At 34.7% G+C, this 26,098-nt stretch overlaps 3 protein-coding genes across 3 annotated transcripts; 1 reads left to right on the forward strand and 2 right to left on the reverse strand.

Moving 5' to 3' along the window:
- Nucleotides 1-1,575: 1,575 nt before the first annotated feature.
- Nucleotides 1,576-3,364, reverse strand: LOC149894741 (uncharacterized). Its single transcript, XM_090098869.1, has 2 exons — nt 2,083-3,364; nt 1,576-1,853 (listed from the first exon to the last, which is right to left on the reverse strand). The coding sequence occupies exons 1-2, from the start codon at nt 3,208-3,210 to the stop codon at nt 1,779-1,781; spliced, it is 1,203 nt and encodes a 400-aa protein (XP_089954995.1). The 5' UTR covers nt 3,211-3,364; the 3' UTR covers nt 1,576-1,778.
- Nucleotides 3,365-8,999: 5,635 nt separating this feature from the next.
- LOC149894742 (uncharacterized) lies at nt 9,000-9,419 on the forward strand. The gene has a single exon (XM_090079537.1). The coding sequence runs from the start codon at nt 9,000-9,002 to the stop codon at nt 9,417-9,419; it is 420 nt and encodes a 139-aa protein (XP_089935663.1).
- A 15,448-nt stretch (nt 9,420-24,867) lies between these two features.
- Nucleotides 24,868-25,896, reverse strand: LOC149894743 (uncharacterized). Its single transcript, XM_090079544.1, has one exon. It carries the CDS (start codon nt 25,894-25,896, stop codon nt 24,868-24,870), a length of 1,029 nt encoding a protein of 342 aa, XP_089935670.1.
- Between the last annotated feature and the right edge of the window lie 202 nt (nt 25,897-26,098).

Raw genomic sequence — 26,098 nt, forward strand, 5'->3', positions numbered from 1 at the left:
TCATTTGACTTGAAAGTACTGAGGTGCCGCTCTCGACAAATGCAATATGAAATATCAAATCCCTAAATTCTTCCCTGTCATTTTCCATATTCTATTTGGATAAGACAGCCACTTGTTCATCAAGAAATTATCAGATGGAAAATTAAATTGCATCCTAAAAAATGAAGAACAGTACATTAGCTTTTCGAAAGAAATCAAAGTGGGAAAGTTTAATGGTAAAGATGGAAAACCACGTGAAGTGAAACGAGAAATAAGATTTATTGACAGTTACAGATTTATGGGTTCCAGTTTAGACGCTCTGTCCAAAAATCTGACCAAAGAACAATGCAAAAACGTTGTCAAATATTACTCAGGTTAGCAGATTGATTTATTGAGAAAAAAAGGAGTGTACCCTTACGACTGGGAAAACTTAAGATTATCATCATGTAATAACATTATGCTATACAATATTTTTCGCTAACTAATTCCCTGTTTCAGTATATTCCGATAACATATGAAATACTGAAATAGGCTTTCAAATAGCTATGAATCAAAATGCTACTAAATTAAACTTACATATTGCAAAGACTACTTACAACTCTTATGAGGAAATAAAAACAAAGGTTTGTAATTTTATATGTATTAAGGATTTGAGAAAAAATCTTATTAGCACTAGCTATCAGTTCTTTGTCTTTTTTTAAACTCTTTTACTTGATCTTTTCTTACAGAACCTGTATTTTCTTTTTGTAAATTATTATAAAAAATATTAATGACAATTCGAGATCCATATTTAATTCCCCATTCTGTGTGTTTCTCGCATGTAAAATCAACACTGCTATAATAAATCTTAAATATTTGTTCTGCAAAACTTTTAATTGATAAAGAATAACTGCAATGTTTGATTAGAATAGGAGAAATAATATCTAGAATACTAAAAAGATGACAAATAAAATCAGACAAGGATTGACTTGGACATATAAGTCCACCTCTGGATAATATTTTCAGATATTCGTTATTAAGAACATCTTGGTCTGTAGAAACCATTTTTTGACCACAAGATAGACTTTTAAATCTTTTTTTCAATTTTTTAGCAATGTAGCCTGCTATAGTAACAGCAACTTCCGTGCTATCTTCAGAAAGCTGACACTCAAATGTCTCTGAAGACAACAATGCAATATCTTGCATAATGTTTTCTAAAGTAGAGTATTCAAATGTTTGATAAATATTTTCATCCCAGAAATTAATATCTTCCTTTAGAAGACTTCTTACTGCCAAAATTTTTTCACTGTTGCAAACTTCTAAAAGACTTACAAGAAATCGACCACCGCTCATTTGTCTATACTTACTAAAGCGTAGCTCCAAAGGATCACTTTGTAACCTGGAAGTAAGAACAAATGTGTAGCTTTCTTCAAGCAAATCATCAATAAGAGATGCAGTTGCACGTAATGTTGTGATAAGAGCATGAGAAGTTTGTTTGGTTAAATTAAAATATTCACATGTTGACCAAATTTCAATCCAATTTGCAATTTCTCTATAAAATGTGGGTTTTTTATCTCCTTTTACAGCAGCATTGCCGAGCTGATTGGATGTATTAAACATCTGCTTTGAATTAAGTGTGATAAATAACTTATGAAACAATGACAAAAATTGTGCTGCATCATTTCTTTCAGGAAAATAACTTAGTATCGCAGCTGTAGTTGTTTCATCAAGAATCGCTAATGCAAGGTTAACATCTTGTTTATTGTTTCCAGGATGAGTGACCTGATAATTGATTTTCCTCGCTTTTTTCAAGTTTCCATTTAATAATTGGTCTTTTTCATAAACTTTATGAAATAAATCCCAAGTAATAAAACCAGCTGGAACTTCAACTTTGTCTCTGAAGAAATCAAACGAAAAAGAAGGAAAAACAAATTTTTTTCCATTCAACAAGTTATTCCTAACATTTTTTATTAAATGGATTATATCATATAATAGATATGTTTTTAAAACTCCATTATAAGCTGGATGATAAATAAATAGTTTTCCATCTCCAGTATAAGATTTATGTAACTCTGAAAATGCATTAACGTTGGTAGAATGATTATCTGTAACAATAGCTCTTACTTTAAAACCTGATTGGTGCAATGAGGTAATGCACTCATCAATTTCTTTTTTCAACCATGGTCCTGTTGTGCAAACTTCAGGTGATGATCTCACAACATAAGGAATAGCTTTTTGAAGCCCTACAATCATAAAAACAACAACACCTTTGTAAAGATTACTTTCTGAATCTTCACCAATATATTTTCCACTTTGATATTGGGCTGCTTTCTGCAGATACATTTCATCCACAAGAAGCACACAATCACTTGATACACAATCTTTTTGTAACAAAACTGTTATAGCTTTATACGCATTTATATCACCACTTTGGATTTTTCTAAGTAAACTAAAAGATGGTAAAGGTAGTTGTTCTAACAATAACTTATAAGACTGTGCTGAAGTGTGACGTAAAATTAGTGCATAGCGTATAATGGATGCAGAATATGGAGGTCTGCCTTGAGGAAAATAGTATCTAATTTCATTTAACTCTGTCAAAATTGAATTCATATCATTGGCTTTATTTCTAATATAGACAGGAAAATTTTCTAACATACTACAGTTTGTTAATTTGCAAGTATGACCACTACGAAACCATTCAGGTAAAGAAATATGATAGCCTTTATATGACAATGAAACATAAAGATCTTTATTTACAGTTATTGACTCAAAAACAATTGGTATGCCTGATTTTTCATCAAAACATAGTTTATAATAAACAACACTATCATGCATTTTTTTAAATGTAAAGCCTGGTGGAGAATGTTGTTCTGTCAAAGAATCAAGATTAATTATTTTATCAACACTTTGAAAATCTTCAAACTCATCTTTTCCTAAATATCTCAAAGTTGGTTTTTCTCGGGGCAACTTTGGAACCCTTAGAGTTGATGATCCACTTATTTCATCAGTTTGAATAGTTGGAACTGGAAGAAGATTCCATTTTAAGGTGCATCTTTTTCCATAATTAATAAATTTGTCATCAAAATGATTAACACAAATAGCTGAATATTTTGATGGAACCCAATCTTTTCTATTAACAAAGTATATCCATCGTTTTCGCAAATCAGATTCTTCAGGAAAATGAAATGTTGACTTTTTTGGACCATTAGAGTAACCAGTTTTACAGTTTGTAACAACACATTTATTAACCATTTTATTACTAAAACGAATCAAAAAAGTGTAACAGTTATTTTTAAATATAAAGTTCACTTACATTTATTATTGGAATTATCTCCACTTAAACAACATCGCATAAAAAAGCAGTTCGACTATATACAGTAATAATAATAGACTGTCTGTGTGTCTATTTCATTATTCCACTCTCTAATGGAATATAATGAAACAGGCAATTAGTCAGAATACATTCACATATTAATCAGTTCAGAATACATTACATATTAAATGACTATAAAAGCATAAACCGATGCATGCAAACAAATATTTATATAGTAATTGTTAAAATATTATAATTCAATATTTTATTCAACACCTTTGTATAATATTCACTGGTAAATATATTGTTATTGTTGTTGTTGTTAATAAAACCTTTCATTCATAGTTTAAAATTTAAAATAAGCCGTAAAAAAACTGGCCTCTTAATTTTTTCCGGAAAATGCAACAAATCAGGCCGTGTAATTACAGTAGGCCATGGGTGGACTCGATTGAAAATTTTTCTGAAACGAAAATTGCCCCCCCCCCCCCCACAGAGTCGTTCTTTTCTAAGCTTAATGACGAAGGAATAAGCAACAATGATTATTTGCACGCCAAAGAGGTCTGGAAAGAGTTTAATTGCAAAACGTTCAGAGACTACCATGATTTGTACAATGTTTCTGACGTGTTGATTCTGGCGGATGTCTTTGAAAATTTCAGGGACGTGTGCAATGAAAATTAAAAGCTCGATCCTGCTCATTATTACATTTCCCCAGGATTAGCATGGAACGCCGCGCTCAAAATGACAAAAATAAATTTGGAATTGTTGAGCGATTTTGACATGGTACTGATGATCAAAAAAGGAATTCGCGGAGGAATAAGCATGATTTCAAACCGGTTGGGAACTTCGAATAGTAAATACATGGAAGATTCGTTTGATCCGAAAAAAGAATCGTCTTTCATCCAGTACTTGGACGCTAATAATTTGTACGGATGGGCCATGAGCAAACCGCTTCCAACGCACGGGTTTGAATGGATGAGTAAAAGCGATCTGGAAATATGGGAATCGATGCCGTGCATTTTAGAAGTCGATTTGGATTATCCTGAAATTTTGCACGACGAGCACAACGATTACCCTTTGGCGCCTGAAAGTATGACCATCAAGAGGACAAACTCGTTTCCAATTTAAAACAAAAAGAAATATGTCCTTCATTGCGAAAATCTAAAATTATACAAGCGGTTGGGATTGGAAATTACAAAGGTGTATCTAGGCATCAAATTTGAGGAAAGCGATTGGTTGAAAAAATACATCGATCTCAACACCAATTTAATAACAAAAGCCACCACCGACTTTGAAAAAGACTTCTTCAAACTCATGAACAATTCAGTGTTTGGAAAAACAATGGAAAACATTGAAAATCGTGTGGACGTAAGGTTTGTAACGAAAAGTGAAGAAGCCACAAAGTTTTCTAAAAAACCGAATTTTGAAAGTCGCATGATATTTGATGAAAACTTGATTGCCGTGCACATGAAGAGAACAAAGTTGGTTTACAAAAATCCCATTTATTTTGGAATGTTCATCTTGGATTTGAGCAAAACTTTAATGTTTGAATTCCACTACGACTACATCAAAAAAATGTATTCAGATCGCGCAAAGTTATTGATGACAGACACAGACTCGTTAATTTACGAAATCAAGACGGATGATTTTTATAATGACATTTCAGAAGATGTAGAAAACAAATTTGACTCGAGCGAATTCGATAAAAATCATCCTGCCATTCAAAGCGTTGGATTCAAAGTTGGTGCAAACAAAAAAGTCATTGGCATGTTTAAAGACGAAACCGCTGGTAAACAGATTGAAGAATTTGTCGGTCTACGGTCGAAATTATACTCTTACAAACTTCATGAAAAAGAACACAAAAGATGCAAAGGAGTTAAAAGAAACTTTGTCCAAAAATACATCACGCACGAAGATTACAAAAACTTTCTCGAAACTAAAAATCAACAACTCAGAAAAATGAACGTCATCCGTTCCCATTTGCATGACATTTACACAGAAGAAATTAACAAAGTCGCACTCAGCGCAGACGACGATAAAAGATTCATCTTAGAAGACGGAACTCACACTTTGGCACACGGTCATTACAGATTAAAAAATAAAGAAGCGGAATCCCAAAGGATAATCAAAGAGTGCAGAAGATTGATTGCAGAAAACAAAGAAATTTTGATAAAGTTTAACGCGACACTCAAAGAAGCATAAAAACTGATCATTATACCCAAAGTCACTTTCGATTTTGGAGTCCCTCTTTAGGTAAGTATTTAAATATTATTGACGCAGAAACAGCATTTATTTTATAAAAAAAACGAAATTCATAGTACAAATGATTAAATTATTGCAAAAAATGGAATTGGCGCAGAACTCTCATTTCTCTACTACTGTTGCCACTAAAGGCAGTGGTTCAACGCAATAAAAAAAAAAAGTGCGGCCGGTGCTAGACTGGAGAAAAACCAATAGGTTCAATAAGGCATTACAAGAGATTCGGACGTCTGTGCTGAAAAGTTTAGGCAGTGGAGACAAATGGGTAACAATCCAGCAATTATCGACCTGCAAAAAAAATATCTCCAGCTGAAAGCGGATGAGACACTATGGCCGTATCAAACGATGATGTTTAAGAGCAAACGGTATTGTCTGACGCGTCTTGGTTTTGGACTTAATGTGGCACCGATGATCATAAAATCAGTAGTGAACGCCATCGTTGAACAAGATGAAAAAGTGAAAAAAGAGACATCTACATACGTGGATGATATTTTTGTTGATGAGAATGTGGTTGACATGGAATACGTTATAAAAATTTTTTCCAAATATCGCTTGGAAAGTAAGGATGGAGAAAGGAGCGATGATAGTGGGACTCGAATACTCAGATTGCCCGTGAAGAAGGTTGGCGACACACTAATGTAGTCGAGAGGCAATCGGCTGGAGGAAATTCTGCAGGCTTTGTCGAGGAGGACGGTCTTCTCCATTTGTGGGCAGTTCGCGATTCACTTACTGGTGTGCGGTTGGTTGCGTGTTGCTTGCAGCCTTATTAAGAGGAAGGTGGTTTTTTTGACAAATGGGTGGGATGATGAGATCCACGACGTGGGGGTGAGGTGTATGCTGGAAGAAGTATTAAAGAGGGTGGGGGAAAATGACCCTGCTCGTGTAGAATGGGAAGTGCGCTGTGATAAGGGCAAAGTATGGGTTGATACTAGCTCTTTGGCATAAGGAGCTCTTGTCCGAATTGGAGGAGTCACTGTTAAAGATGCAACATGGCTGCGTAAAGACAGATCTAAAGTTCACATAAACATGGCAGAGCTTGACGTCGTTTACACGGTGTTAGCATGGCTTTGGCTTGGAAGCTCAATAAACTCTAGTTGTTCACAGACTCTGTAACAGTTTTCACTGGATTTCTGATGCTGTAACCGGAAAGTCCAGACTGATATCAAAAGCGTCAGCTGAACTGCTTATACGGCGAAAAGTGAGCTTGTTCCGGGAGTTGATTGACGACTACATCTTGGATGTCAACGTGAATTTGATATCGTTGAAGGACATTTTGGCCGACTCATTAACTAGAATACCCGGTCGGTGGATGAGAATGTTAAAACTTTAAGATGTTAAGAATTGTGCGGGAATGGCGTTGATAAATGGAGAATCAATTTTAGAAGAACACAAGCGGAATGGATATTTTGGAGTCAGTAGAACTTTGCACTTTGTTTGGAAAAAGTTCCAGACTGCAACAAAAGAAGATGCACAAAAAGTGATTCGGGAGTGCGAACCATGCCAACCCATAGGCCACGCACCCGTAGCGTGGTCGCACGGGAAGTTAAAAGTCAAAGAAAATTGGAAAAGGTTAGGCATGGATGTAACTCATTACAGAGGGGAAAGTTATCTGAGCTTGATTGACTGTTGGCCTTCAAGATTCGCACTGTGGCGTCATTTGCCACACTCGCAGGGAAGCATCGCAGTAATTCGGCAGTTGGAGTCCATATTTTGCGAAAGGGATGCACCAAAAGAAATATTGACGGACAATGACACTGCATTCAGAAGTGAGGAGTCTAGAAAATTTCTATGAAGTTGAGGGGTGCGTTTGAAGCTTAGAGCCGCTTACTGTCCTTCGGGGAATGACATCATTGAAAGAAACCACCGAACTGTCAAGAGAGTTGCAGAGCGATCAAATATTTCCATATCGGAGGCCATTTATTGGTACAACGTCTCAATTGGCAAAGAGGGAGTTAGTACGATCAATAAACTGCACGCTTTTGCTGAAAGGACCAAAGGATTGGACGGAAAAATTGAGCTGTCAATGAATGTGCCTGGAAACTCACAAGTTGGCAAGAGTGTATGGCTAAAGCCACCCAAAGTACGATGTATGACGAAATGGCGTCCAGGTACCATTACTCATGATGTATTGGAAGAAGTGGTCGATGTCGACGGAATGCTGCACCTCGTAAAGTAAATCAGACCGAGAAGCAGAATGCAGCAAACTCGTATAAACAATTTGACAGATGTAGAAATAGATGTTAGCAATAATAGTGCAAGTTGTGGCGAAAACATGGAGACCACGCCGGCAAGCGAGGACAAGAATCATCTGGAGACTGGCGACGAGGTCCGGAAAACCGAAGTGCCCCTGCGGAGGAGCAATCAAAAACGACGGATATCCCTAAGATACTCTGAAGGTTGTTCTTGGTTGTGATCCTTGAGGATCAAGGAGGAGTGTAATTAAATTGCGTGGGAGAAATTATGTACGGCGGATTTGACTGATGTAAGACATCTGCCCAACTTTTAAGCCAATTTTTCCAAAAAAAAGAAACAGATGTTTATTAAAGTCATCAATTAAATTCCATATCTTTTGAACCTTTATATGCTTGAAGTACACAATAAAATAGTAAAAATATAAACTGCCTCACTTGTGCCATGCCATATTGTTTCACGAAAAAACCCATCCTAGGGATATCAACATAATAGTCAATATACGTTGTGCTATATCAGAGGTAAATTCAAGCATTGCTTATATAATACTTGCTTCTTATCCTAACTTTCAAGATGTCGTTTTCAAATTTAGTTAATAATATTTTGCTACAAATCAAGCTTTGTTCTTTGTAATTTCAAAACTTAACTTGCACATACGAGTTTCACCTTTAATAAAACTTCTATAAAAACATCAAATAAATATTTACTATATCAAGATTTCGTTTGTATAAGGTAAGTATGGGTATTAAGGCCCGGCGGATAATAAGGCCCACTAATCCAAAGTTAGGGAAAAAATAAATTGTGAAACTTTTTTTCGACATTAAAATATTAGAGTTATCTGGTTTTATCACTGGCAGCAAAAAAAAATCAGCATTTCTTTACCGCGCGTTCGACAAAGCAAGATTACTTTGTTAGTTTCGTCAAAAATTGCTTAAGTCTAATTTTTAAGATACGTGTTTTTACATTTTAAAATATTTTATTAAGCTTCTATTTTTTTCAATTGCATTTATTTGCATTAAGTACTTATTCGTTATCATTACTCATCATGTAATATTTATGCAAGTGTTGAAACAAAAGAATGCATTATCGATAAACGTAACAGGTTCAAAGCGGGTAATAAGCCCCAAACACGAGGTCAGCGGTAATAATAAAAGAAATGCGCTAAACTTTAGTTTAGCGTTACAAAAGAAATTATTAAGAAAAGTAATTAAAACAAACAACTTGAAACTGACTTTAAGCGTAAATAAAAGAAAATGTGACTGTGGTTGGCTGTGCCAATGCTATGGGAAGTGCTATACCTCCAATGGTGCTTTTCAAAGGTATTCGCCTGAAGAGTGAATTCAGTGATGATTTGCCTCCAGGTTCAACTACATTAATGACGGAGAAGGGGTCGATGACCATCGAATCCTTTCTTATATGGCTTGACCACTTCAATAAATATAAAACAAGTGGAGAGACTCTGTTAATTATTGATGGTGCTGCTTCCCATATTGATATTCGAATAGTTGAAAAGGCGGAAAGCTTTGGGATTCACATCTTTGGCTTACCAAGCAATACTACCCATGAACTGCAGCCCATGGACAAATCTGTCTTTAAAGCTTTCGAGTCCTATTGGGATGAAGAAGTCATGAAATATTTGAGGACACATCCAGATAGAAGAATAACCAAATCTCTATTTGGCAAACTTTTTACACCAGCATAGAACAAGTGCATGTCAACTGGGAATATTACAAGTGGTTTCAGGGCTACTGGGATTTATCCTTTTAACCCAAATGCCATTTCAGATACTGCTTTTTTGCCAAGTACTTTGACAGAAATTGATAGTGCATCTTTTAACACGTGCCTTACTGAATCTGGTCCTTCACCAGCTTCAGTCACCCAACCCAGTCCCTCAACAGTTTCAGTCGATCAACCTGAAATTAATTGTAATGCAAGTTTCAATGATTTAATGCCGAGTCCTGCTAAAAAGAAAAATATGGCTATGGTCGGTCGCGAAAAAAGTTTTAACTATGTTGCTAAAGCCCTAACGAAAGAAGATTTTCAATCTTCTACTTCTAAAGCTATTAATAATAAGAATAAGGGCAAAGGAAAAGCAAATGTTTCTAAAGATCTGAAAAAAGATTATTTTCAATCTTCCACTTCTAAAGCTGTTAATAAAAAGAATAAAGGCAAAGGAAAACCAAGTGCAAAGAAAAGTAAGTCTGTAAGTGTGGATGTGAATGATTTGTTTTGTTTGTTATGCCAGCAAAAGTCTGTAGAAAGTATGCGACAATGTTGTAAATGTAAAGTATGGTATCACGAGGCGTGCATGGGGTATAATTCTGAAGATGAGGAAGAATTAGTATGTCCATTCTGCGAAGAATAATGTTTTTCTTTGTAACATTTCTTTATTGAATTTTTTAATTTTCTGTTGTTATTCACTGTTGTATAAAAAATTGATTCTTTTAAAGTGTATAAATATGCAAGATTACTTATTATTTTATAAATGTGAGATAAACTATGCATTAAGAGAATGTTTCCAAACTTTTTTCTGGTTTTTCTTTATTTATTTTTTGTATTTTTTACATGGGCCTTATTACCCCCATAAGGGGGTAATAAGGCCCAATTAAGGTATGCTACAAAAACATGAATAACTTTTGTTATAATTATTTCCTCAATATGCAGATAAGATTTTTACATCAAGGAATGATTAATCTTAAGCAGCAATCGAAAATATTTTTTTAAACTTAATTTTTAAAGCCTAAATGACCAAAAGTCTGTTAGGTGGGCCTTAATACCCATACTTACCTTATACATCCTAAACAAAGTGCATTGGAACGAGGGTAGTAAATTGGCTCCCTTTATAGCCCTGTTTAGCAAATCATTTTAAATGTTCAGTATTAAAATGTTTTATAAAAACCTTACCCTTTACTTTTAGCAGTGGATCACTAATTTTTGATAAAATAAAAAACAGCTCGTAGATTTATAATCAAATAATTTATTTTTGAAGTTGTAATAGACTTGTTTCACCGTTTCGTTTTGTAAAATCAAGCTTAAGATACTAAGCTAGGGATTCTCGAAACGTTTCGGGAAAAAATCAATCGAGAAAATTGCTACGTTACGATACGAGAGGTTTCGATCAGTTACGAGAGCAACTTTGAAAAATCATCTAAATTCTCGTAACATTTCGGTTACGTTACGGGAAATTCCCGGTAGTTACGAGAATCATTACGAGAATGGTTTGGAGTTTCCCAAAACAGATTTTTCCTAAATTTTCATTGTCTCATTTCCAGAATTATTTGTGTTTCGGGATATTTCGGGATATTTCGAGTTTCCAAAATGATTTGTAAAATTTTATGACAATCGAGCTGTCTGAGGCGTGACATAACCAAAAGCTCGTAAGATCGATTCCTGCCTCCTCCAAAAAAATAGTCCAAATCGCGAAACGTCATCGATTGTTTGTGAGAAAAATGAAAAATTGAAAATCTGAATGGACTGAATCTCAATTGAGTGACGCAGTTTAAAAAAGTGTTACATATTGGCCTAAATAGGATGTTGATTGCCAATGTTAACCCAAGATGGCCATTGAAACAGTGTTTTGTTAATTTTTTAAAAAATAAATGTACTGTGTGTAATTTAAATAATGTATTTTTTTAAATTTTATTACACTGTTTATTTACAATGATCGAGCGGTCTGAGGCATGAGTCCCGTTATCAGAAGGTCGTGAGTTCGATCCCGAACAATCTATGACGTTTTGCGATTTGACTATTTCTTTAACTTCATCACTTCTTCAAACTACGTCACATTGCAAAATCAAACCATCCTCAAAGCAAATTATGACCATTTAAACATTTATTATTATTATTTTTTTCATTTTCTCGATATGTATCGAAATGTTTCAGGAAAAAATGGTTTCGAGATAGATTTTTATTTTTCCCGAAAATCAATTGGTACTCTCGAAACTTCCGGGACCCAATCGAAATAAATTTCCCGAAAGTTTAAAAACCTTACTCTTGTAACTCAAAAGCATTTCGAGAAGCATTTCGGGAAACGTTACGAGACTTGTAACGTTTAAGAGTTTCGTAACGTATCGAAACAAAAATAGTTAGGAGAATTCCATGCTTATAAGATACACCCCTCCACACATTCTGTACAGCATTTACATCTACTTTCTTCAAACAATACTTGATCCGTTGTTTTAATTCATCAACTAAAGTAGCATGCCAATTGTTCTTATAGACCATTCACTTCAAAATTGACCAAAAGTTCTCAACTGGACAAAGTTCAGGAACTGTAAGAGAATTCTCGGTTTTTTGTACTAAAGTGATTTTTTGAGATCAAGTAGCTTGTCACTGATTTAGCATAATGGGCCGAAGCCAAGTCAGGCCAAAACACAAAATTACCCTTAGGATGATGTTTTTTAATAAAAGGCATCAGTCTTTTGATAATGAATAACACTCTTTCAAATACACATTTTGTTAAACAGCAAAGCCCGAAGGAACAAAATAGGGTGTTGAGATGCCTCGAGGTGAAATTGCTAAACATACCAGCATTTTCTTTTCAAACTTTGCCTTGAACTTGTATTTCACGCCACAAGGAACTGCTTTTGGATTGCTTGACCAATACCCAACGTTTGAGTTCTTATCAGATTGAGAAAATGTGAAGTATGATTCATCATCAATTATGAAATCACACCCATAAAATTTTGTACACAATCTGCCACAACATGTTTGTAACTTGGACACTTGCTCAGGAGTACTGGCTGGAATGGTCTGTTTTTTTCGGTAAACAATATTTGTGTCATGCTGAATTGTATACACAAAGTGAGATTGGCTGCACTTGAGCTTTTGAGAAACTTTTTTGGGTGGAAATGCCAGAACGACCATCAATCATGCTTTTCAACTTGTTAATATTGGTTTTCATCATTATTTTAGCTTTTCAACCAGAACCAACAACACGATGTTTTGATTTGCCACACTGAAATGTATCTGTAAATGATTGCTCTTGCGTGATTTACTTTCAAAAAATAATCCACGACGACCTTGTATAAAAACTATGGACATTTTGCTATCTGACTAAAATAACTCCCTTTTTCAAACATAATTACCTTCACTGAGGACGTTGATTAATCTTAAAATGCAATTCTTCTAAGGTATGGCATAAAATACAATGCAAACTTGAACTTTAATTGCTTACCTCACGTGCCGCTCGCCATAAAGATTTTGATGAAACTTTGCGTTAACTGACTGATACCTTCAACTGCCCTGTCTCTTTCAAACTTTTTCTTAATGTGAGTAATGATGATTGCTGCAGCTGAATCTATCTTGGTAAGTTCTAAACCATCCAGCTTTATTGTCACTTTTTGATGGTGCAGTTAAAGGTGACTTGCAAGTGTTAGCAGCGAAACTGGTGTCAATAGAGTTTTTTCTAAGCACTTCGGTATAACTTTTATCATCAAACTCAGAAGAGTCATATTATTTTTCTTTACTGCATTTATTAATATAAAATAAAATTAGTTATTGTTGGAATAGGTAAGGAGTCACTATTTTAGGTTATGTATAAACTCCTTTCTAACTCATCGCACTTTCACTATGTTTTCACATTTACGGTATCTTTTGAAAAAAGTTTACATTTTTATATATTTAGTCTAATATCAGTCCTTTATTTAATGCGTTAGAAGTTTAAATGAAAAAAGAAATTATAAAGAATTAGTTATTAGAATGTGTATACATATTTTGATGTCATTCCCAATTTTAATGTGTTCATTTTTGTAATCTATTTTTCTAAATATACACCTAATAGGGTAGAACGGGGCAAGTTGGCCCGCTTTTTTTCTTTGATTCCAAACTTTTTTGCATTTCGTGTTTTGTTTTGTTTCTTTATAGGAGAAGGTTGCTAAAGCAATATACAATAAAAAAATTTATTATTAAAAGCTTATATTAGAAAAATGTGAAAAAAAAAATTGAATTTTTTTAAAATGCTTTATTTAAGGTGATGTTCCTTGGGCTAATGTGCTCCTCACTTTAAGTAAGTTGACACAAAGGTTGAGGCAGATCGCCCCTCAAAATGATTTCTAGTTATATTTGAGGTAAGAAAGATGAATACCATGAAAACAATTATATATAAATGGGACTAAAAGATCATTACAGTATAAACATTCATAAAATTATTCTTTGAGTTTTTTTTCTACGCAAGTCATATGTTCACACTGATAGCAGATTGAACACTGAATCCACTCTGCACCTGGACGACTGTTTGAGAAAAGTTTGAGGCATCTAAAACACAAATCATTTTCGTTCTCATCTTCAATGTCATCTTCCTCATATTTCTTGTTTGGTTTTTTCTCTTAGCTGGACAAGATTAAATCTTGTGAATTATTTGTATCATCTTCTTTGGTAGAGAATAGTTTAGTAACATCTGTTTTACTTTTTGTTTCAAACCCCTTTTTTTTTTTTCTTTTGATGTCTTCTGTTCATGTTTCAAGGCTATCTTAACTGGGGTATCTGTTAATATAGCAGAAACTCGTTTCCGATTTTTAGGTCTATTTATTCTTTGTTTTCTGGGCTTAGCTTTTTCAAAAGGCCTTACTTCTTCAAAATATGGTAAAAGGTTTAGGAGTGGCACCTGGTATTTCATTAGGGAACAGAGACCCGAACTCGGATCCGGGTAGTTAGGTATTACACGAATTTAAATATTCGGGTAAATGCTCGCTTCTTCTTATATTGAGTACTACCCGATTGTTTTTAATACCCGATACTTAATACCCGTAGAATTCTCGTAGATAATACCCATAGAATACCCGTAGAAATACACGAAGAAATAAAAATACCCAAAACAGTTCAACTCAATTCAATTATCACATTCAATTACAAATAGCAAAAAAAAATTGAAATATGAATATTTGTACTGAAGGAGTTCAAGTTTAAGGATTAGCAAAAAATTAAAAGTAGCCAGGCCATTTTAAATCTGAAATTTCATCCAGTAATTTACTGTTCTCTTTCATGAACACTAGCTGGTTCATTTTGCTAACACTTAAGTTTGTTCTCCTTACAGTACAAATGTTTCCCGCACTTAAAAATACTCTTTCAGAAGAAGCAGATAAGGCTGGGGAAGCCATAAACTGTCTAGCAAGCCTTGCAAGCCTTGCAAGCCTTGCAAGCATAGGGTATTTGCTTGCATTGACCCTCCAAAAGTCCAAAGTGTCCACTGTTTTCTCGGCTGGTGCATAACCAAGGTATTTGTCTACCTCCTTTATAACTTTTTATGCAGTTGATTTCCCTCCTTTGTGCGTATATGTTGCTCCATACCATCGTGTGTGGTGATTGTCCAACGAACTAGCCACCAAGCTGTCGGCATCCAAAAAGTCCGTGGCCTCTATGTTTTGGGATGAGGTTTCATGTGGTGTGGGTTGCAGTGTAGGGTCTCAGTTAACAAGATTCTTCAGTGTTTTCACAAGGGAAATCCTTCCAAGGTTAAAACGTTCTAAACTTTCTGTCATTGCTCCTTTTGCTTGGGTATGCAAGAAATGGGCAAATGTCAGATTTGTCTGGCATCAATATTTTCAATTCTGAGCCTAATGTGTCACCATCAGGCCCAACAATTAGTTCCATGGCTGGAAGAAGCGCAATTATTAATTCCAGCTTGGCTAAGTCTGAATTCCAGCGCGTCGGATAAATCTGTATCAACTTAGCTGTTTTCATTTTAAGGGCCTTTGCTTTGTTGACAAGATCGATTGCCCTCTTCCTTGAGTTGTGAAAATAGTTTACCAAACCCGTCATCTTTTTGTGAAGTTGATTCCATTGTGGACTTACAGTGGCAACAATATAAATAGCACACTTTCATGACCAGTTAGTTTTAGTTTTTGATGTCAACTTTTTTGTATTTATAGCAATTGCTCTTATTTTTTATAGCATCAACAATGTTCACCTTTTGGAACGGAAATACTCATTTGACATTTATAGCTGTCAAAATTGCTTGTTTTGAGCATTTAAGTGGTCGTGTTTACCTTTTGGCGGTCATTTTAAATAGCACACATTTACTTTTTATTTAAAAAAAACTTAAATTCTTTTATTATATCAAAAGATAATCATTCTATTCAGTATTTAAAGAATATTCTTGTAATTCGTTTGGCAAAAAAATTATCTATCAACTATGGGACGAGGTAAACATGGAACAGATGTCTTTTGAGGACAAGTGCAGACATTTCGAGATCTGGGATTGGTCAATTCTGAAATAGCTCGAAGATTAGGTTGTTCTCGTAAGAAAGTTATCAATGCTATTAATTGATTTAACGATACTGGTTCATTAAGCAACAAAAAATGCAAGTCTCGCGAACGAAAGACAACCCCCAGAGAAGACGCAGCCATTGTCCGTATCGCTAAACTGAATCCTATTGTTAGCGCACCAAAATTTAAAAAACAAATTGCTCAAAATTTAAAACTCGATCTGTCTGTCAACACTGCTAAAAGTCGCTTATGCGAAAATAAGCTATTTGGAAGGGTTGCCGAAAAAAAACCATTGGTCACAAAACGTAATCTCGTTAGCCGTTTGAAGTTTGCAAAACAGCACGTACACAAAGATTTAAGTTTTTGACAAAATGTGCTTTGGACTGACGAGTTTAATCGCTTTGGATCCGACGGAAAACAGTATGTTCGTCGTCCCCAAAACCAAGAACTCAGCCCTCGCTATACTCTTAAGACCGTAAAACATGGTGGTTGCAATTTGATAGTTTGGGGCAGTTTTCATGGTGTGGTGTGGGCCCATTACATAGAATTCAAGGGACAATTGATCAGCACAAGTACAAAGAAATACTTGAAAACGTCATGTTGCCATATCCCGAGGAAAATCTCCCTTTGGTTTGGAAATTCCAACAAGACAACGACCCTAAGCACACCCCAAACGTGTTAAAATGTGGTTTAACGCTAAGAAGATTAATGTATTGGAGTGGCCCGCACTGTCACCAGACCTAAATCCCATAGAATATTTGTGGGAGGAAGTTGAGAGAAACATAAACCGGTTAAATGCAACAAATTTAGACCGACTTTGCAGCTAGTAAACCCCTGATATCAAGTGGATCTTGTGGTCGACGCCCCACATGTTGGGTTCAGTGTCACTACTTGTTTTTGATCCCTTTTGAATGTTTGCAGCGCTGTCTGTAATAATGGTGATCCACCTCACTGTTTTGGGAATCAACTCTATTTCTTGAACCTTATCTGTTATCTTGGCACTGGTACTATTTGCCGTATGGCCCTCTGGAAAATACTTCATTGCGAAAAAGAATCTTCACATGCGGAATTTTTTGTCTAGGTAGTGTCCTGTCAAGGTTATGTAAGAATAATTTGTTCTGGCACTCCAGATATCTGAAGTTAAAGCGATTCCTTCAACTCCATCTTTTTCTGCATTTAATAAGTCAATAACTATGTTTTTCATGAACTTATAGACTTTAGGATTTGCTCTGCAACTCAGTGTATGTGCTGAAATTTCATTGTATTAGCCTATGGTAGCACTTTTAAGCATGCGAATGAATGCTTTAGCTTCCACTACTGAAAAAGGTTTCATCTCTTCTACCACCCACCTAGTGATGTCTGTGATCAGCCTTACTTGATGAATATTTTCCTCATCCCAGACCTTTTTACTCTGGGCTTTCCTCTTCTCCAGCTCTTCTCTTGGCATTTTGGTGGGTGGTTGCTGTGGTTTAGATGGTCCAATTAGTGATTGCGATTGAGAATCATCAGAAATAAACACAAAAGAGTCATCAGCCCTCATTCTATCGGCCACGTTTTCTTTCCATTTGTGTGAACAGATCTGCATGTTTTCCTTTGAGGTGTTAGCGCAAAACACTTGACATCTCTGCGTGGCTGTAAATTTTTTATGACACTCTTTGTGGCTTTGTTGTTATTGGTGAAAATTTTAGTGAAATTTAGGGAAATATTCCCATATTTTTGATGGTTTATTCATCTGAAAAGAAAAGAAAAATGTTTATGAAAAGAAAAGAAAAAAATACAAATTACCGGAGTTTTTTAAAAAATTATCCGACAAGCGGGTAGTTCCGTATTTTCGGGTAATTCCGATGATCGCGTATTAAAATCAGGTGGCATATTAAAACATGCTACCCAATTTAACTACCCGACTAGTAAAAAAAATGAATGAAATAAGATCGTAAAGAGAAGGCCTTATTTTGAGGCTTCCCTTTATTTTATAAAATAGTCATAAATAAATAAAAACCGTCAAAATACGCATAAGTAAAAATATAAAAACATTTATTTTATATATATATATATATATATATATATATATATATAAATGTATATATATATAAATGTATATTAATAAAATAATAATAGAAATATGAAAATAAAACTTATAAATGCATACATGCATACATACATGCATGCATACATAATTACAACAAACAACTGGACTACATTCAAACAGAAAACATTTATTTAATTACTACTATTTTAATAGAATATATATAATATAAAATTATATATATATATATATATAACTTTATGGGAAGAATTTAAAATAGTCATAATTAAATTAATAAAAAGAAGACAATAAAGTAGTCATAAAAAAAGTTTTAAAAAAATATAAAACTATTTTACATATTTTGTTTGGAAAAAAAGTAGGAGATATCCAATTTTATTACCCGACTAGCGAGTATTTCCGAAATACCGGTAGTTCCGAGGACCGGGTAACAAAAGCGGGTAGCGTATTGAATAAAAAAGTAAATAAATTACAAAAAAAAAAAATTTTTACTTACTTTTATGTTTAAAAGATGATAGCATAATGGTTAAAAATAACTGTGAAGAATTGAGTATTAAATCCACCTATTCCACATAAGTATCAATAGGTGGATTTAAGAGTTGGTGGAATTAATACTTACATGGAGTATTAGCTCCACCCACTTAATGTAAGTATTAACTTTTAATTAGTTAAAAATTAATACTTACACGGACTGAGTGGAACTAATAAATAGAAATTAATGTGATATTAAAAGAATTGCAGTAAAGTTAAATTTAAAAAAACGCAGTAATAAAAAAATATATACAAATAAAAAATGAGCAAAAATCCCCAATTGCGCGAAAATTTCGGTTCGAGGATCTTATTACCGATTTATCAGGTAATCTTATTACCCGATTTTCGGGTAAAGATATTGGGTAATAAAGTTACCCGATAATTAGGTACTACTACGGGTATTATTCGGGTAGCTTAATTCGGGTGATACCCGACTTGAAGGCTTGGACATTGGGTAATTGAAGTTATTAAAATTACCCGTCAACGGGTACCAATCTGATGTATACGACGGCAAAAAGTCACTTTCTGAAAAAATATCTCTGTCCAAAATTCCATTCGTATCCAGTGAAAAGGAAAAAAGATATGACGAAAACACTAGAAGATTTTAGCCGTTTATAAACTTTTACATGCTACTGTATATATATATATATATATATATACCCATCAACAGATACTGAGTAACATTGTATTTTAAAATACTCCTCAGAACTTAAGCTTCAAACAAGATATTTACCTATAGCACAAATTTCGAAGACAAGTGAACACAAACACATCAAACAAACTGTTCAAAATGCACTTTAACTTATCCAAAATCAATAAAAAGGCACAAAACTGGTAACTGCACTTAGACGTCTGTGATACTTCTGAGGTATGAGGGGAGGAATGCTACCAACCTTCCCTAGATTTCTAGCGCGCCGAAGCGCATAGTCACAGAGCTAACTCAAAAGGGCCATTCTGCCCCTAGGACCAACGTCCCCCGGTCTATCCAACCATTATGGTTACTACTATGACTTGCCGATTCTGAGCCATTGATACTTTTCTATAGTTAAGGAACTCAAGATGGCGTCGTGTTTTTAATTTTCTGCAATCATGAATTGTGCATTCTGGCTCATTGTGATTTGCTATAGTTAATGTTTTTAGTATGACATCATGTTTTGAGTTTATATTTAATCATCATGCCTGAAGAGTTGATCATAGTCCATAAATGTAAAGCACGGTTTTAGTTTGTAGTGTCCAATGGCTAAGGTGTGAATTCCGTCTTGCAAGATGTGTCTTTTGTCATCGTTAGCGCTGAGAGCGACTTTGTTGATCTCTTCGGTGTAAATGTTATGCTGATGTGATCGAATAACATTCATAGCTGCAAGCTTTTCATTTCTACTGAATAAGCAGTCTTTATAATCTTGATGAGTGATGCGTTTATCAACGACTTTCTTTTTAACCCCTTTGCATCTTTTCTCTTCTTTTTCATAGGTTTTGTAAGAGTAGAGCTTAGGACGAAGCCCAACAAACTCTTTAATTATTTTTCCACCGGCCTCGTCTTTGAACATACCGATAATCTTATTATTTAACCCTACTTTGAATCCAACGTTTTCAATAGCAGGATGGTCTTTAGAAAAGTTGCTCGTGTCAAATTTGGTTTCAAGATCGTCAGAAATGTCTTGATAAAAATCTTTCGTTTCGATTTCATAGATGAGCGAGTCAGTGTCAGTCATGAGTAGTTTCGCGCGATCTCCGTATTTAGGTTTGATATAGTTGTAATTGAAATCAAACATCAAAGTTTTGCTTATGTCTAGAACGCTCAGTCCTAAGTAAACAGGCTTGTTGTAAAAGAGTTTTGTTCTTTTCATGTGAACCGCAGCAAGGTTTTCATCAAAAATGGTATTTCTATCATAATAAGACTTTCTTGACAATTTTAAGACTTCTTTTTTAGTGGTGACCAGTTTAATATCAACATGCTTTCGAATATTCTCCATGGTTTTTCCAAAGACAGAGTTGTTCATGAGTTTAAAAAATTCTTTTTCAAACTCGTTTTTAGCTTTTGCTCTTAATCCAGTGTTGAGATCGATGTATTGTTTCATGAAGGGTTCTTCTTCAAAGGTGACACCTCGATGAATTTTAGTAGTGATCAATCCAAGTCGTTCATAGAGTTTTAGGTTTTCATGATGAATGACGTATTTTTCTTTGTTGTTTAAATTGGGAACCAGCTTGTCCACTTTATTAATTTTTAGTCTTTCAGGAGCTAAAGGATAGTCGTTGTGTAAATCGTGTAGGCTTTCGGGATAGGTTAAATCGACTTCGAGAATACAAGGCATGGATTTCCAATGAGCAAGCTCCTCTTCAGTCATCCATCTGAATCCTCTAAAAGGAAGAGGCTTACACATTGCCCATCCATATAAATTATTTGCATCTAAATACTGAATGAATTTCGAAGGTTGTGAAGGATCATAATCACTCATGTATTTGTTGTTTGCAGTTCCATGTCGTTTGCTGATCATGCAAATTCCACCGCGTATCCCTTTTTCTATCATATTAAGCATATCAATATCAGACAGAAGCTCTAACCGAATTCCAGTGAGTTTTAACATGGCATCCCAAGCCAAACCAGGTGAGGTGTAATACCAAGCAGGATCAAGCTTGTAATAGGTACGGCACACGTCTCTGAAATTTTCAAAGATATCAGCAAGTATCAGAACGTCTGACTTGTTGTACAGTTCTTGATAATCTTTAAACGTTTTACATCCAAATACATTCCAAACGTTTTGAGCATGCGCATAGTCTTCACAGCTTATTCCCTCATCATTCAGTTTGGAATAGAATGCTTCAATAGGAGGCAATTGCGTTTCGGAGAACTTTTCAATCGAGTCCACCCAGTCATAAGGGTAAACACCTTTTTTTCTTAATAAATCAAACTTTTCTCCAGAGTAATATTGAGCAACGTTTTTGCATTGGTTGTTGTTTAGATTTTTAGCTAGATCTTCTAACTTGAAACTCATGAACCTGTAGCTGTCGATAAACCTTAGCTCTTTCCATACTTCCTGAAGTTTACCTTTCTTATTAATAAATTCTCTCACTTTGATTTGTTTAGAGAAGCTGATATATTTTTCTTCATTGTTGGGTATGCAATTGAGCTTTCCACCTAATTTCCTGATGAACAAATGACTGTCATAGCCAGACAAATTATGTAAAATGATGGGTATGAATTTTGGAAGTTTATAATTCAAGTTGCATTTGTTATGAGCAGCTCCTCGATACTTTCCAGTTAAATGACAGTGATCCCACACTTTGTCACTGTTAAGATCATCTTCGCAAATATGACACAGGGTTGCAGCCTCAAAATTCTTTTTATCCTCATCCGTTACCACTTTCTTTTTTACTATATCAATCTTGTCGAGAATCTTTATAAGGTCGGCTTCAAGCATGGTTATAAACTTTTGAGCTACGTCATCCTCTTCGCTTTCAGCTGTGTACATGACTGGTTCTACTTTGTAAAGGCTATCGTCAAAGCATTTGATATAATAGCAGAAGGAGCTTGGTACGTGCTTTTGATATTGTTTGGTGTACGACTCTTTATGATTATATTCAGTGTTATCCTCGATGGGTTTGATGAAACTTTCAAAGTCAGCATAGACAACGTATGGAACTCTCATACCCCTTTGATAGTTTTTAAAATGAACGGTCGTTCCTTCTTTAGGAAGTTCGATTCTTACTGCATCGTTGTCATAGCAATAAGGTTGATGCTGTTGAAGCTTTTCTTCCTGGTCATAACCTTGTAAGCAATTTCTGCAATAATACATTTTGTGCTGATGATTTGATGTTTGTGTAGATAATAACCGACTCAAACTTTTAATGAGACAGTAATGGTCAGTGTCTTCGTTTGAAATATGCAACAAATCAACACAGTGCTTTCGATCTGTAAAATCAGATATTCGCAAAGGGTAAAGTTTTTTATTTTCATATCCAAAGACGTTCATGCTAATCGTTAGGTTATTCTTTTCAAACTTATCGATTTTATTAAGCTTGACAGGAAACTCTATTCCATCCCAATTCAGCTCTTCTGATTTTAGAACCAAGTCTTCATCAATTCTTCCGTTATGCATATTTTTTAAATTCAACGCTCGAGCGACTGACCATTTAAAGCATTGATCGTCCTTGCTTTCCATGTTGATGATCGCCTTTTTGTCTTTCAGCTCTTTAGACAGTTCAATATAGGAAGAACCGCTGATAGGTTCGTAATCAGTAAAGTTAATGTCCATCCTTATAATCTTAGACAGGATACTATTAGATCCTAAAGCATTGTATTTAACACTATTTTCCAAGATTTTTCCTTCCATTTCACCCATGAGCTCTTTTACATCCGTAGTCGCTAGAACAATCTCTGATCTTGATGAAAAGCTTGCTTCCCGAGTCACTTCTTCACCAGTCATCATGCTTACAGATTTCATTTCACACGTTAAAATAATTCTTACTCTGGTGTTTCTTTCCCCTTCCATGGTTTGAATAGCAGACTCTCTTACCAAAGTAAAAAAGGATGCAAGGTCTTGATATCGAGAAGAAGGTCTATAAGAAAATTGTCTCACAGAACCCTCCGCTGAATGTTCAGTCATTTTAAACTTTACTTTAATTGGCTTTGGCAAGGGCTGTTTGTATACTGTTTTTGATACAAGCGATTTGATGGACTTTATCTTTTCATCGATTTTGGTCGCTGCTTTGCTTACCTGATTCTTGACTACTTCAGGAACGTAAGGCTCCACCCATTCTTTAACATCATTTAACTTAGTTTTAACATAGGACGCCACACTTTTTGTAGTTGCCTTCAGACTTGAAAAAAATGAAGGTCTAGATGGAATGACTGGTTTTGGTGTTATAGCAGGTGTTAAATCTGAAACAGGTTCGTCAAGGATAGGCCTTTGCAAATGAGCTGGTTTTGGAGCAATAGGAGGCTTTTGTACTGTAGAAGAAACAATCCTTACTTTTGTCGGCTTTACAGAAACTTTTACAGCTGGTCGAACAAACCTTACCACAGTAGGTCTACGAAAAGCAGCAGGAGCAGAGACTACTCTAGGAGGTTGTAAAACCATTATAAGTTCTCCTTTTCTCATTTTAGAGTATCCTCTTATTTTTTGCTCTTTAGCAATTTCTTTTAATTCTTTCACCGTTTTGTTTTCCATTTTATTAACACAAGATTTTTTATTTATATCATTTTCAATTTTTTAAATTCAATAAAGAATTTAAAAAGTTCTTGTTCCAGAAATCTCATACTTGTATCCATCTATTACTTTCCCATTTCTATATTCAAAGTACTGCCATCCATGACCCGTCTTTTTCTGTGACTCGTAAGCAGACTTGTATTCCACCACCTCACCTGTATCAACATGAGTTATTCTCAAACTTAAAGGATTATTTCTAATTAAACCAAGTCTCGCATATTTAGGATCAAGAGGCTTCTTTTCTTTTTTATCATTTTTTCTTGGCCTTCCCACTGGTCTCACCTCTTTTGAGTTTTCCAAAATGACATCTTTATCAATCAAGTTGTTCTCAACAGCAATCATCATGAGCGACATTTTATTGTTTGACGTTTTGGAAACATTATTTTCTTTTAACAAATTTTTCAAAAACTTTCTTGTGTATGACATTTTTTTTATTATATCAAGATTTTTATTTAAATCAAATTTAATTTTTCATTTCTAACATCTGAAGAGGTTTCATGAATACAAAGTATTCTAAAGTTTTCATACACAATGTCATTGGAACCAAGCGAATGATTTAAAATTGCGCTTTTTAGATTTCCAGAAATCTTTTTCTTCTCCTCGAAATCACAATCCAAACCAAGCACATACTTGTCAATCATTCTTAGCTTTTCATTTTTAGGCAAGACTTTCCAAGTACTGAGATGCTCTTTGATTTTCTTTTCCATTCGTGAATATTCAGTCTCACCACTCCATACAAGTAGGTAAAGCTTGTCTCTCTCTTCATCACTGTACTCTTTTGGAATATTAAAATTTCCGTTTTCAGTGACGTAAACAGATTCGCGAAACACACCTATTTTTCCAAATGCAAGAAGCTCAAGATGTCTTTTTTTATTTATGTCAGTCTCTTTGATACTACATTCTAGAAAAAATGGAAAAAACTGTATCATTTTATTCTTCTTTTAATAGATTTAAATCCTTTTTCGGTCTACCCACAGGTCGATCTTCCTTCACGTCTTTAATCAATATGTTTTTATCAATCAAGTTGTTTTCAATCGCAAGCATTAATAATGACATTTTATTGTTTGACGTTTTGGAAATTCCGTTTTCTTTCAGTAATTTTTTCAAATCCTTTTTCGTATATCTCATTTTTTATTTAAAAAATATTATTTTTGAAAAACATTTCAATAAACAACATTCATTCTGCTTCCATCTGATTTAAGTCTAAGCATCTTATCGGAAATGAGAACAGCAAAGGCTTGAGTGTTTGCAGGAACGTTTGCATTGAATGTAGCTTTTATTTGTACATCTACCACTGAAGTTTTCAACCTCTCTGCTTGCTTGCTTACATCAAAAACAAAAAGAGGACAAATGCTCTTATAATTTAATGTAGTCAAATTAGGTTGGGATATAATTTCGTTAGTTCCATAAACTTTATTGTCAAACTTAGAGGCATCTCTATAAGCTCTTGAAAATCTATTGTTATTAAAGTCCAAATTGTAATCCACAGCAGGATATCTTTCACTGTTTAAAGTGACATACATGTTTTTCAAGTCACAGTGATTAAAGACTGAAGGATTCTCTAGTTGATTCCCAGATTTATTGGTTTGAAATCCAACAATGATATACCTCGGTCTTTCACTAGCAGATCTCGCGCTCAGTCTCCAACTAAAGTTATTGGATACAGGAACAGCGATGGTGTCACATTGTCTAGATCTGAAAGCAAATGGAACATCTACTTTTGATTCAATGATTTTGTAAAGATTGTTACTACTAGCGACAGAGGGTGTAACATGAGGTATAAACAAGGATAATTTGCTAAGATCTATTTTTCCTGCAGCTGCTGCTTCTGCTCTAAAAATAGCATCACTATCGCTCTTTCTCACAAGAGTAAGTGTATGCTTAAATCCATAGAGCACTTTATCGTAATCATCGCAAAATCCAAAAATGTGTTTTAAAGGAATGCAAAACGAAAACGATCCTTTTTCTTCACTTTGCTTGATGATGTAATCTCGTCTGCTAATAAATCCAGTGTTGGCTTCATTTGCTATAGCTGATACGTCTCTTTGCCACAGCTGGTTCATTCCTTCTGAAATTTGGAACTCTACTGGATATTTGAGGAAACCAATCATGGTAGTAGCTTGTCCAGGTTCGTAAATGGTTTCTACCTCTTGATTCGACAACTGATAAGAAATCTGGCTGAACATATGCATGATACCGTTATTTGCAAGAGCAACGAGGTCTGCATCAGCGTAGGAAGTTCCATCCGCTTTTAAAAGTCTTCCTTCAACCAAAAGGTAAGCCTCAGATGGAAGCGTGAACAAATCTTGCTGTTCAATATTGATTCTTATTTCTCCATCCACGTTTAGATTCTTATTCCCTGGCTCGTATTCATGAAACTCGAATCTCTCAATT

This window comes from Hydra viridissima, unplaced genomic scaffold (genome assembly GCF_058129835.1).
Source record: "Hydra viridissima isolate aposymbiotic clone 2 unplaced genomic scaffold, HvirCarnegie_v1 scaffold_1, whole genome shotgun sequence".
In the NCBI taxonomy this organism is placed as follows: domain Eukaryota; kingdom Metazoa; phylum Cnidaria; class Hydrozoa; order Anthoathecata; family Hydridae; genus Hydra; species Hydra viridissima.

Coding starts and splice junctions, on each gene's coding strand:
- LOC149894741 (XM_090098869.1), bottom strand. CDS start 3,210: ATGGTTAATAAATGTGTTGTTACAAACTGTAAAACTGGTTACTCTAAT. Junction 1,854..2,082: donor TGCACCAATCAGGTTTTAAA/GTAAGAGCTATT, acceptor ATTTCTTCAGAG/ACAAAGTTGAAGTTCCAGCT.
- LOC149894742 (XM_090079537.1), top strand. CDS start 9,000: ATGGGAAGTGCTATACCTCCAATGGTGCTTTTCAAAGGTATTCGCCTG.
- LOC149894743 (XM_090079544.1), bottom strand. CDS start 25,896: ATGCATATGTTCAGCCAGATTTCTTATCAGTTGTCGAATCAAGAGGTA.